Source organism: Chaetodon auriga, chromosome 17 (genome assembly GCF_051107435.1).
Source record: "Chaetodon auriga isolate fChaAug3 chromosome 17, fChaAug3.hap1, whole genome shotgun sequence".
NCBI lineage: Eukaryota > Metazoa > Chordata > Actinopteri > Chaetodontiformes > Chaetodontidae > Chaetodon > Chaetodon auriga.
The window spans coordinates 9,183,133-9,197,500 of NC_135090.1; the positions used below are offsets into that span (position 1 = coordinate 9,183,133).

The 14,368-nt window shown below is 41.7% G+C and overlaps 1 protein-coding gene across 2 annotated transcripts in view; it reads right to left on the minus strand.

The window, feature by feature from the left end:
* The window catches only part of adgrb2 (adhesion G protein-coupled receptor B2), a 209,589-nt gene that overhangs the window by 54,716 nt on the left and 140,505 nt on the right, over window positions 1-14,368 (minus strand). For both annotated transcript variants that reach the window (XM_076754352.1, XM_076754351.1), the window contains exon 17: window positions 3,031-3,157. In XM_076754352.1, the coding sequence (XP_076610467.1) occupies window positions 3,031-3,157 (127 nt within the window). The remainder of the gene's footprint in view (window positions 1-3,030; window positions 3,158-14,368) is intronic.

Genomic DNA, 14,368 nt, shown 5'->3' on the forward strand with positions numbered 1-14,368 from the left:
TGTGAAGTAATTCAAGCTTTGAGGGACAAAATAATGAATAACTGCAGTTACTCACCTGAAGGCTATGACCTTATTTTGACACTCTTTTTACAGAAAGAAATGTGTGTGTGTTGGGGGTATCCAGGGGAGGAGGAGAAGGGAATAAAATAATAACTCCTGCAGAATGGCATAGAGATCCATTGACTTACAACTGAATGTCGGGGGTTTATAACATCTAGCTGTCAAATATGTTAGCATATTCAGGGCGTCTAAAATTTTGATCAGCGTCATCCTGTCAGTTGTGTCCCTGGTGACACATGCAAGGTGCAACTTGGCTTATCCAGGTTTGGATGGATTAAATGACTTAATAAGTCCAAGTGAAAGTTCTAGGCAGCTGATAACTCCATCCAGTGTGATCTCTTTTTTTGGAACCGTTAACATTCCAGTAATACATCGCTACTGTGACCTGTTTGACACCGCTGAGGTACTTTCAGACCATGTTTGCACCTGGCATTAGCGTGCGTCTTGGGTGATCCGATCACAAGTGGACAGCTGAGACACATCGCCGTTCACACCTGTGTCTATCATGCGTCTCCAAAGTGTCCAGCTGACCACCTGTGATAAGGTTTAGATACTGCCTACGTCACTTCTGCTGGAAGGTCAAAGGGCCCCGTCCGCAGTTATTACGTGTTTTTTTCTGCATCGATTCCTTGTTGGGGATGCATCAGGATGCATTAACATTGACACTACAAAAGATATGTAGTCACATACATCCCAGACCACCTCGGCAAGTGGTCTGAGTGATCCAATCATGTGTCTTGGTGGTTGTTTACACTTCTATTCAGCGTGTCCTCTTGTGATCCAATCACCTAAGATGCATGTTAATGCCAGGTGTAGTTGGGGCACGTCCATGGCTTGGATGGGCATGAAACTCTCTCAGAAAGAGAAACAACTGTTAAAAATATCTGGTTCTTTGATTAAAGGTAAAAGCTAATGTACATAAAAGTAGAAGTTAACTTTGACTGTTCGGGTGCATTCTCATGCCAAACATTAACCATGGGCAAAAACTAAAGGTTAAAGGTTATGCTGTTGAGGAAACTGATAATACCATCTGCAGCTTAAGCAAATTCGCTTTGGGATTCTGGATCAGTTTGGCAACTATGACGCCACATTTTGCAGCCAACTGCAAGGAGGAAGCGTTTTAAATTTGCTACAGCTCTAATTTGTCATAACTGGCGTCCTCTCCATAGCAATGACAGCTGAAACTCATGGGTATCGTCGTATTTACAGCCATCTGTCAAGCCCAACTAATAGAAAAAATTCCATTTCTCACAGACAAAAGTGAAATAATTAAAAATGACCGCATAACATAAACCTATAGGATCATTATACGGGTTAGACTCCAATCCACCTGGCTTTGCAATGTGTCTTTAAAACATGAGAGGGAAAGATATGTTGAGGACTTAACACAACAAACCACAGACCCAACACTGTGAGAGGTCTTTTTTCATATTTGGTGCAGGGTCTATGGAAGGGACGTTCTTAAAGGTAATGTGTTTTGAAACAGCAAAGTGTAAATGCACTGCACCGGTGAGTGTTACATGGAGGCAATGTTTTACACTGAAAAGGTTACACAGGAATAGATGTGCACAGAAGCCCAGCTCTTTATCGCGGCGACACTGGTTGTTAATGCATTATTACTTAGTGCAGACAATATCTCCTTTCCATCTCTCTCTCTCGTTCTTCCTCTTAGTTCTGCCTGTCAGCTGAGCCCAGTCTGCCGTTTCTGTTCGGTTGAACATTTCCTTCCCAAAATCCTCCATTCGTTGCAATCACTTTCCATTTCTGTGACACCTGGAGTTACCCTCCAGTGCTTACTAGGGATCTGTGTTGCTGGCTCCATTTTATAACCCTAACCATTAAGAGGGAGAAAATCAAAAGAAAACGTCCATATATTCTAGTGTGTACCAACAACTTCAGCCGCACTCCATCTCCTTTCACTCCCTGATTATTTGATGTAATCACAATCCCTGTGGCCACTGGGTGCAAGCAAGCATGTAGACAAATTAACAGTCAAAGCTAAAGGGAACATTCTGTGACCACGACAGTGACACTGAAAGTGTGAACGAGGTGACAAGGAGGGTGAAGGAAATGACAAAAGTAGGGCGCTAAGGAGGAAAAGAAGGAAAGCTGATAAGAGGCCCATTCAATGGAAAATATATCTAAGAAGATAAAAGGGAGGAAGAAAGTGGAAATAAATAATAAATTGGCTTAAGTGCGTATTGAAGGAATGTGTGACATAAGATCTGACACAAACGGGGTGACGATGTGGGATGTTATAAATTAATGAATAGGGTCTTTTGGGCTAAGAGGGTGGCTGTGAGAGGAAGGTGAACTAACAGCTGTCTGGTCATTGGATGGGTCAATGTATCAGAACAGGCATGAGTCTGAACTGCGAAAAAGCCTTCTTTGATTGCATCTAACACCCGCAGCAAGCCACGTGAGCTATTTATAGAGGCGCAGGTTACATGCTGCAGGAAAAAATCACACACAGACAACAAAAATCTCTTTCTGTCTCTTGACGTCTCTCTCTCCCATCACATGGAGGTAGGTCGCTGAACAGCCTGACCTTTGCGATGTTTCAGCTAAAATAACATGGAGACTGACAGCTGATAAACATATAATTAGACAAGCAAAGACACACTGATCACAACAGCTTCTTATTCCGTGACAACGGTAAACACTGATGGCACTGCACAGCCTGCATTCATTTTCTTCTTGTGGGAGGAAAGATGCTCGTTATAAAGTCAGACACCTCACATTAAAATTTCACAAGTCACAGCAGCACTATCCATCCATATCTCTGTTTAAAGACAATAAATGACAGCCTTAACAGCCTGTTGTATTTTACTGTAAAATCCAACTAACACAGACACCATCTAAATTCATACTACGATTACTCATCAGCTCACTGACCTGGCCCCTGGAAGCGGTTGCCTTGTTAACCCCCAAGTCCCACAGGGTGCATCAGGCTGTACATTAGTGACTCACCGGCTCTTTAGCTTGCTGCGCTAACACGGCGTAGGTGGATATCCTGCTGCACAGGCATTTGGTGTGGACAGTGGTTGACGCGAGCGTTTGGCAGCCTTCTGTGCCCCAGTTTTCTGCGCCAGCTTCCCTGGAGGTGGGGAGAAGCACAGGGGACATAAGCAGTGACTGTGAGACAAATACACACCAAAAAAAAAGAAAAGAAAAGAAAAGAAGAAAAAAAAAAGTCACATGACCAAACACGTCTATCGGAAGCTCCATCTCAAGTGGCGGGGAGAAGGGAGGAATGAAAGTTTCAGAGGGTAGACTTTCTTTAGCATCAAGTTCACCAAGTTCACCCATTCACTCTATAGGTTTAATATGCAGTGATCAGCACTCACGCACACTGACAGGCTCTTTTACCCTGCTGGCATTAGAAGCCAATGTCACCCCACTCGTTCTCTAGTCCGTGTTTAGCACCCTAAACACTGTATTTCTCATCTTTGTTCTTTCTTTTCTTCTTTGTGCTCTATCTCTCTTTTCTTGGAAGAATAACCTAAGAGACTTGAGGCCTTGAGGACAAAAGAAAACGGTTGCATCAGCTAAGAGTTGACAAAGACCAGTGCGGCTTAAGTGGTGGATGGGGATTATTCAGCACTAAATGGTCAATTCCTCTGACACGCAACAAGTTACTGGGGAAGGGAGTGCCAAGAATCCCATACAATAGAAGCTTGTATGCTTTATTGCCCGACATCTTTCTCCTCTTCTCTTTATGAGGCTGAAGGTTGAGTGTGGAGTCCGATCAATAACATTCTAACTGGACTAATTACCCTGGCACCTCATACCACACATTAACCTCATGTTTAACCCTGGATATTCTTCTACTTCTAATCTGATCAAACCACACCCACACCGTCCTGATAAAGAAGCGGATTAGCTGAGTTTTTGAGTGTAAACTCTTAATAAACAACACCTAAACATATGATTTTTTTTTTTTTTTAATTCTGTTTGTTGAATATTAGATTTTTTTTAGTAAGACATGAAGCAAGGTTTTTTTCAGAGGTTTGTCTTTTTTGTAAAAAAAAAATATGTTTAACAGCCCTGTTTGGAGCTCAGGCGAAACACTTCTCAAAAATGAAAGCTTTTGTAGAGCAAAAAGAAATTTTTTAAGGATGTGCAGATCCAACAAATTGACCATGAGAGACCTTGGTTTTATTTCAAGCAGAGTGCCAAAGAATGGAAGCAACAGAGGACTTGCATCACAGTTGCTGTATAACTGCGTTAGCTGCTGATCTTGGCACGTGCAAAAAAGTGTAGGAGAGGTAACCTGAAAAGTCTGGACAAGAAATGGCCTCCTATGGGGAATAATCTTAGCTTTAAGGTAGTGAAAATGCATCTGGTCACTCTGGTGCTTGTCAGAGGAGGCACATGCACTACATCCTTCTTATGCCAAGAAATGGTTGGCAATGATTAACAATCTCATTCATGCTGGGGCCTGGACGTCTTGACAGAAAATGTGATGGAAAAAAAAAAAAATTGTTCATGTTTTCCATAAACTGAACATAGATTGTTTTTGTTCATTTCATTCTTTCCAATGAAAAGATTTGTGGAGCAGAAAAGATAAAATGTAATGATATTGCAGACAGCACAGTGCGCACTGTTCTTTCACCGCTAATGCTTTAGTGGAGAACGTAATTACCTCCTCTCGAGCTAATAGCAATAAGCACCCTCAACAGAGGACGGAGAGAAATTTAAGGGCTTCATCATATTAGGATTTACATGAGTCATGCAATCTTTACATCACTCAATATGCTGAAAATGGGCTTTGACTGGCCATATTGTATGTGTGAGTAGCGTTTACATCAGGAGGAAAGGCTTTGGTGACAGTTCCACTTCATGAGAAACGATAAGCTGGCTTACCGCTCGTTGTATTTGTGGTTTCTAAAGGGTTATTTTGGATGTTACCCTGCCTCTGGAGAACTACCAGACAGTTTAACGTCTAAAAGAAGGAATTCCAGGAAATCCTTCTATGTGTCACCTAAAAATAATAAAAAGTCCCTGATTTGCTCAATTGCAGGGATGCTCACTTCAGTATGTGTGCCTGTAATATGGATAGACCAAACAAGGTTAGACACAAAACCACAAGAGTTGTTGTGATATCACTCGCCATCATAGCACCTAATCTATCCATCAAAAATCAAGAAATGCGTAAGTGTAAATTGAACAAACACGTTGAATTGTTTCTGCATCTTGACAGGAAAAAGCTGTCATATTGCAGTTTCTTTGGCTGTCCATCAAATAAAGTGAACAAATGTTTGAAAAGTACACAAACCACCCACCAATGACAACGTGTTAACCACAGCACAGCACAATACATAACTCAAGACTAAATATACTTATGCTTTGACAGGCCACTCAAACATGATCACTGTGATGCTAAATGACAAGGAGGTAGGTATTGGCATTAATTCTCAAATGTATATCTGAACATGAAGGAAAGCGCACACACTCACAGACACACAAAAACACTCCCACACACAACCAGTGATGCTCGATTCATAATGTCAGTAATGAGATGTGAGTACAATTCCCTGATGATCATCATCTGCACAGTGACACTTCAAAGACTGAAGATCGGAAAACGAGTCACAGCAGTGAAGCCTAGAGACAGCTTGACAGGTAGAAACATGGCGCGCGGCTTTGTGTGTTTCTGTGTGTGTGTCGTGGGGGGGGGGGGAGCTTCGATGAAAGCAACAGCAGAGTGAATGAGAGTATATGTGCACTTGTTACCTTTTATGAGGAAATCCTCAAAACTGTGTACATTTTGTGAGGTAGTTTTTGGGTTACATTTTCATTTCTTTTTTGAAAAAAACATATACACATGGAATCCACTGAGCTTACAATGATTCACCCGGCGTCACATGCATCCATGAACAGAAAACATGTGAGTTTTCTGTGTGAGATCCCAAGAGATGTCAAGTAAAGTACTTACAAATGGCTTCATTCACACAAGTAAAACACAGCCATATGGACTCTGTCTACACATGCATTAATGATTAGTTAGTATGGTAGATGCACATGTGAAAGCATGCATGCCATTCATTCACTGACACTAACAATCTAACTGCATGCTGCATAGACTCAGCCATATCAAATATTCTATGTCAATGTGGCAGCAAAGAGGAAGCTGAGGTAATGAGGAACTGTCTGACAGCTCACAACAGGGGGTCGCTGAAGATAACACCAACACAAACGCACAAAAGCACATTATCCCTGACCTCTTTGTTTTGACTACTGAATTTCCAGCTTAATTGACTGCTGACCCTCATCTACTTTAACTGGATTCGATAGCTGGCATGCATGTCTTTCAGCAAAAAGCCAGCTTTTCTTTGGTTTTATTTCTCTCACAAACTTGCAACAAACCCTGATCTTTGTTATTGCAGATATACTACAGCTATGGATACACACAATTGGCCCTGCTGGGCTCATAGAAGTATTAGATCATCAGTCGGACTTAACTGGTGAGGAAAGATTAAAAGGACATGGTTTTTGTTTTACTTTTGTTATAGCACTTGAATGTGCCTGGAGCAGCTGCTGACTCCTCTTATCATGGAAAACAGGTACCAGATGTACAAACAGGTGTACATATCAGTATAGCTGGTTTATAGGCTATGGATCCCAAATGTATACTGCAAAGATATCAACCTGGCAGTTTCCAAACAAATGGTAAGATGTGCAAATATACATAACACCATCCAGTTTGCTAGCATTGTGATAATCAAGACATCTGTTATTTGGTCTTGACTTTGACAAAGATAAAGTTTTATTTAATGGATGTTAGAGTTGGCTTCGTTTGGACAGGTAGTTATCCCTCAGTGCACATGGAGATTACACAGTTTGCTCTGATCTTCCTCAGCCAAATTCTTATATATCACATACTCAACCTGACTAAGAGTCTATGGAAACACTAATGGCTCTGTGAAGCTTACCTACGCACAGCAGTGCTTTGAGCTAAAGTGAGCATGCTAACACGCTGATGTGTGGCAGGTGGAATGTTTTCCATGTCTGCTGTCTTGTGTGTCATGCTAGCATGTTAAAATTTGCTAATTAGCACCTGATGAGAATGTAATTACTATTATAGGTGTTCGGTCATAAAACAAAGCATTGGACAATACAATTCATACTGCCGAGAAAATAATTTCTCTACAAAATTTCATGGCTATCTGCCTGTAGTTTCAGTTGAGACAGGTGACTAGAAAATACTAAAGTCAACCTCATGGTGGTGCTAGAGGAGAAGTGAGGGGATCACCAAAGTCACTGGGATACATCAACTGGAAAGAATGAACATTTCATACAAAATGTTGTGCCAGTTCATTTCATAGATGTTGAAATATTTGCACTGGATAAGTGAATGACCTGCTGGTGGCGCTAAGTAAAAGGTTAGGGGATCATGAAGGACAGTGAGGTTCATCCTCTGGGGACCATGAATAATAATAATAATTAAAAAAAAACAGTTGCCGAGACCTTTAAGTCAGGACCAAAATGGTGGAACAACCGGCCATCCATGGAGCCACACTGTCAGTGTGGCTAATGGAAACCAAGCTGTACTTGTGGTGAAAGCTGCAGCACTAAAGCACGATTTCTCAACACTGAGTGACCATTGCATTAACATATTACAATGTTTTCCAATTTGTTCCCTAATTGATAGTAGAATGTTGTTGCGGTTGTTAAGAAAAATTGGAAAAATACTTCCTGAACAACAGCATAAATTGACCTTTTATGTCCACTGAGAATAAATTGGCACCAACCCTTGACTGAAAGGGCACTGCTATGAAAGCCAATTGCACCCTGTTAAGAAACAAAAAAAAAAGGTTAAACATGCTTTGAATTCTTAAAACTGAAGGGCTTGATAGGGATTTGGTGCATCTGTATGGAGGTAAAGTCACCGAAAAAGCAACCCCTCCATCCATAAATAGTGACATGTTGCCAATGTCTCTCATCCGTAGCTACCTTCTATCTTCAGCAGACAAAGATGACATAATGTAGGTAAAGGGAAAGAGAAAACCGACAGAGATGCAAGTAAAGCCTTATGATACAGGAGCTAACATAGTGAAGGCAGGCAACATTTAATATTGAGCCACTGCTACGCATTTAAATCAGTTTTACATGGGAAAATGTTGTCCTACATAGCTGTCATTGATGTAATGAGGATTAACATTATCAGCTAATTTTAGCTGCTGGCAAAACATTGTCAAAACTGATTTATGAGATGTCTGTAGCCAAAAAATAGAGTAATAAAATTGCATGCCCTGTGTCCATTGTTCTTGTTTCTCATTGCTCATTTTGGGCAAAATTCAGCATCAAATTTGTGTCATCAGTGGTCAGAAGTGCAAGGCAATTACACAGGAGAAAAAAGTAAAAATGTGGAAAGGATAAGGCAAACAGAGATAAATGCAAAGAGATGAAGAAAGCATTGAGGGATGACAAAAGAATTTCACACACAGATGGAAACCAAAAGCACATAAATCACAAAGAGATGTATCCTCATTACACAGAGAAAACTTTCAAGTCAAATTGCTATGAGGTCTTTAGAAGACGGTCGGGACAGGTTTAATATTCTGCGCATGATATTGCGAAGTCATTGAGCGAATAGCCACAGATACTGTACAACCTGAAGTTTTACTGTGCTTTTTTTTGAGAAGAGAACTTCGAGTATAGACATAGTCCAAATCAGAGCGAGAGCTGGTGATACGCGTTGCAACCCGACAGCTAATGAGTCATAGACGGAAGGACTAGTGGGAACGAGAGTGCTTGTTGCGTTAGAGAGGGATTTTAAGGTTGATGGAGGCTAAGTGGTCTCAAGTGGACACAGATACCAATGGGTTAAAAGCCGTTGCTGTTCCTCGGCATGAATGAATGACCCTCGTGCACATTAATTGTCTTGTTTTCATGCGCTCATTCTTTTCTCCATTTCTTTTATTGGTGCTCTACCAAAGGCCTGCATGCTGTCACAGCTGCAGCCTTGTATGTACCATGTTATGCCATTCCCTTCTCACTGGTGCTCATGTGGAGTCTGGTGTCTGCATGGAATACATTTTGACGTGTTGCAGCACAGGTAAATAATCAAATTAATGATGGCTGAATTCCTTAAGTTGCTTCAGTTGCAAGGTCCTTGTGGTGTGCATGCTGGCTCACTGTCACGCGATCATGAATTCCCTTCTTTTCCTACTGTGACAAGTCAAAATGTCTGCTGCGAAAAAGGCCTGTTGACTCTGCCTACCTATGGGGGTCTAATCCACTAAAATAACTGTAAAAACCTGCTAAGTTTGGACACAAAGCATCTTCTTTCATTGTCTCCCAATATGGTAAGACTACTGTGAGGTGCTTGAATTACTACCACAAGGTCTTCCACATACCACACAGTAGAATCAACAATTTTAATACTGATGGATTGACACCCACTAAAACCTCTGTGCTGACATGTCTTCACTTGTAATTCCTTTTGTCATTTGCGACATCGTTGGTCTTTAGAGTCTTGTGCCATCTCTATCTGCTTCTCTCTTTATTACCTGAGGCTTTAAATTGTTAAATATGTAAGAAACAAGGTAAATCATTATCATAATGAAAACATTTTTAAAAGCTATTACTTTTTAAACATTTTTTCCTCATTTGTCAAATGCAATTCTAAATGTGTTGCCTGACAAATTCTTCACAAACAATATACACATATCAGTGTGAACACACTATATATAGTAACCTCTTTGTGATGCCCGGAGGTCAGTTTCATGATTGAAACCACAGAAAGAAATGGGGGAAAAAAAATGTGGAAGAGGACACCTATTCCATCTGATGGAATCTATTCCAGTAGACATTATATCCCTGACCACAGGGGAGTCCGAGAAACACATCCAACTGAAGCAGCGCATATTGGCCTTTTCCTCCGAATACTGCTAGAAAGCACTGAAGCAAACCCTCACATGACACAAATCATCTGTACTTACTAAACCCTTCATACCACCTATTATGCGGGACTGACCGGCACACATTCACATCGCAGCTTTCGCCTCAGTGTAGGCTGGTGTTTGCATTCCAGCGCATGTGTGTGTATGTGTGCCTGCAAGCGTAAATGTATTTGACCCAGATATTAACTCTGTAGGAACTAAGCTTTCCTCTCTTCCACTGACAGATGTAAAAACAGCTCTTATAACCACAAGAACATGCTGTGAGATTATGTGAAGCTTGCTGTGATGTTTATGCGCAAGACCGTACAGCTTACATTTCGAAATATTGTATCTATTGTGGCAACTTAAACATGACGTTTTTACTGATGTCCAGTGTGCCATGGAATTATTCAGAAAAAACTGTCTTTCTTGTGGCTGGTATCACTTAAGGTTGTCACACACACACACAAACACACATCCACACACAAAAAAAAAACCACTTCCCACTTCTTCTCTGACTCCCGTGTGAAGAGTATGCTTTGTCATTGACCTACACTGCCCCAATCTGCTCTCTGGTATGGCCACGGGCTAATTTATAAGCTTCTTTCCCGGGATTATCTTTCTTCCCGGTGTGCAAGCCAGTCAGCGAACAGGAAAAGCGGAGAGACAGGTTTCAGCTACAGCCATAAACAGCCTGCCGCCCCAACTGCTTGCATTCTGTGTTAACATGAAGAAAGTGGCTCCTGCAGAAAATGGATTATTAATCCTGATTTGAAAAAAAAAAAAAAAAAGTATGAAAGGGCTTTCGGGGGTGTTTTTGCAGCCAATTTTGAAATGTTACATCACATAGAAAATGTAGAGGGATTCTCGGAAAACTGGACATGAGGATGTTGCCAGGGGCTCAAAGAGGACTATTAAGGGCCAAGGAATAACTCATAGAGCCTCATAAAGCACTAATACAATGCCCTTTCAGCCTACTTTGAGCAGCACAAGAGTAAAGAGGATAATGGACAAGTCAAGAAGATAAGCATAAGGGAGATACTGCATTAAACTTTAGGTCACATACAAGATCTTCTAAGAGCGTATTTGCAGCTCAATGATCTTAACACAACAGCCACAAAATGACCTAGAATAGATTTTTTGGGGGTGTAGATGTTACTTACCCAGTGGTTCTCAAAGTCTACAGGTCCAGCAGTGAGGAAGCCATGTAATCCACGTGACAACAGAAAGCTCGTCTTCTTCTTCTAGGCTTCTAATCTAAACTGCTGATCACTACAAACATCATCTTGAGATATACATGTGGGGAAAAGCATCAGTTCTAAAGGCTATCCCTGCCTGTACCGTGAGATACAGTGCTCCATTCCACACCCACTGGTCACATGGTGGCGCAATCAATAAGAATAACGCATGAAGTTAAAAAAGACAAGACGAACCTCAGAATGAACAACCCTAACCCGATTTACACAACCTCATCACCCAAACTAAAAAGCAGGCCACACTTTCATTAGGTCCAGCAGCAGAAAGAAATCATACCTAAAGTTGAGACTTCTGTGTGCAGCATTATAGAACTAATCTGTGTAAAACCATCAAAAGTGCCCTGAAGCTGACTGTCGCTAACAAGAACCAGAGCATTACGCCTTGAGAATCGAAGCTACTGTGTGAACGCGCTCTCTAAGGACTGTTGTGATAGCTGGGAAATGAGTTAAGAGCCCGTCCACGTCTGTAATGCCCAATAGAGGCAGAGCCCACATAAGCCCTACTGGCCAACTCCCTCTTGCCACACTGACTCGCTGTTTGACACAGTCTTGATCCCTTCTGCTCTGTCAGATGGAAAAGTGGAGCAAGCTCTATCAGCCCTCCACCCCCTCCTCCCGGTAGCTACCCTGTTAAGTGTGTTAGTGTGTGTGTATGTTTCTGACGACGAGGAGGGATGAAGGACATATACACAAGTAGAAATTTTGCAAAGTGGTGGAATGAATGCAAGACATTTCGATGTAAGATGGGATGAAAGAGAGGTCAAGCTACTTTTTTTTTCATAACCACATCTGTTGGACCTCCACTGAAGTTTGGGAGCTGCCTTGAAACAAGCATTAGAAAAAAGTGTAATAAAACAGATTACTTGTATAATGTACCTGTGATAGGCACAGTATTATCTGCTACATGTTGTAATATGCTCAGCTGTTGCCTTGCACAGACATACTGTCAGCATATGGACAGCTATTTTAAGATTGAACTTTATGCTGTCTCCAGGGATAACACTGTCTAACATCAAATTCATTGTATTATCCATCCACTTTCTAGACTCACTTAACGTGTTCAGAGCTGAAGTGAGCTGAAGTGTATTCTACAATGCCCTGGACATGCGACAGGTGGGGGACACCATCAATGTCGGTTTATAGGTTTTGAAGACCTCTAATGCATATGTGAAAAAAAAGTTCTAAACAGCTTTTGTGGCTGCAGAGGGAGCTGTGCATAATCTGATAAACTGACACAAATGATGTCACTTGAGTCAGTGTCAGATGGGGCTGAAGACTCAAAGCTTTCAAATGAAAGAAATAGGCTGGCGGCTTGAGGCTACATTAATCTCACACTGAACAGTTGGTGGTCAAGTTGCATTGTGGGTGATGTAGGGGCCAGGTTTGGACAAGTAAGCATCGACTTTGATCCTGCTTAAAACTGTCCATCATCAGTTCAACAGTGTTATGGAAGTGCAATGCGGAATCGATGCAGTACTCTTGCGGCATCTTAAAATAACAGACTTGTGAAGTGGTAAGTATCCCAGAGGGATAAGCAATACACTCAATTTCTGTATTTTACTCCCTTCATTCATTTACGTGCTTGTTTGCTACACAGCCATAAGACTGCCAATATGAGAATGAAATAAAGTGCCCCTACACTTGGCTAAGGTCAGAACTCGCTACGCCTTTTTGTAAAATAAATGTGATTACATTTTGGCCAGATTTGTGTCCAGCTAGTTTTTTTGATAGAGAGCAGAATATGCCTTTGACTTTTTACTTCATTTAAGGTTGAGATCTGCTGGTGCCAAAAGATGATAGTGGCGCCAGATTAGTCTGAGCTCAAAGCAGGCCTCAATCTACCGTGTCAGATTGAGGATGTTAGAGCGACTTGTGCTGCACACCAGGTCATTATTACTCCATGGCAGTGATGGGTGGTGGGGGTAGGGTGGGGTTCCTAGGTCTTTAAACACTGATCCCTGATCAAGCTGAAGACCACTGGGGATTAGAAATGGGATTAAGTGACCCTCAACCCTTCACAAGCTTACTGCCATCCATCCATCTAAAGTGTATATTACATTTATCTCTAACTATTGGGTCATATTTTCTAAGTACGCTTTAAAATGAGATTGCTCAGTTGCCCGCCTATAATACACAGCTATTCGAGCGTTTTCATTAATATGACAGTGTGCTGCTTCTATGCTTATTGGAAATGAGATAGGAAATGTATGAGCGATTCATAAATAAACACATATTTTGAGCACTGCTATGTGTATTGCATAAACGGAAGCAAAAAGGCAGTTTGTTCTGATTCAAGTATCGGTATAGTACATCTCTAGCACAGCCACGGTTATCTATAATGCACCAGATGTAAAATAAGTTCTCCACTGTACAGCGAGTGTGTGTGTGTCAGTGGGGGTTCAGCCAGATGAGGCAGAGTGAGGGTCAAAGCAGGGAGATGCTCGAGGCAAGGTCAGCACATCACCACATAGCGAAGAGAAGCTGAATACCCATCATCATTTCTCATGGAAGAGAGAGGGAGAGTCAGTGAGAGCCTTACACGAGTATCCAATTGAAGGTTGAAGGCAGACAAAAATTACAACATGAAGGCTTTACTGTCAGCGCAATGTATACCTGCAAACACGCTCCAAAAACGTGTACAGTTTTACCCTCAACAGCTTCACTTCTGCTGACCTGAGCTCCCACTTTCGAACCCTGTAAAACTTTTATGAGAGCTAAAGATAACAGTATCTCTTCAAGCCGGCAAGGCGAATGAATGAGAGGAGGTTGAATAGACTGGGGGGGAGACAGGGAGGGACGGCGAGCACGGCGATTTGGGTGGACAGATGGTGCCGACATATGGGCCTGTTAGGGGCAAAATAAATAAATAAACACTCGCACATAAATACTGAGATGAACTGCGAGTGCCACAAACTGTTGGCCAACTTAGCCAGCTGAGAGAGAGCGCAAATGGGCGAGCGCTACCACTGAAATTGTTTGCAGATTTCTAAATAGACCACCACTGCTGAAAAACATGCACGCAGACAATTCTGATGGGGATGACAGGAGGCTTTAGAGATTTGAGCCTTGATCCCTAATCTCCAAGTGAGTGTGCATTATCTGTGTGCGCATTATAACAATTAAGCAGGAAAAACACACATACAGCATATAATTTATGTGTTTCAT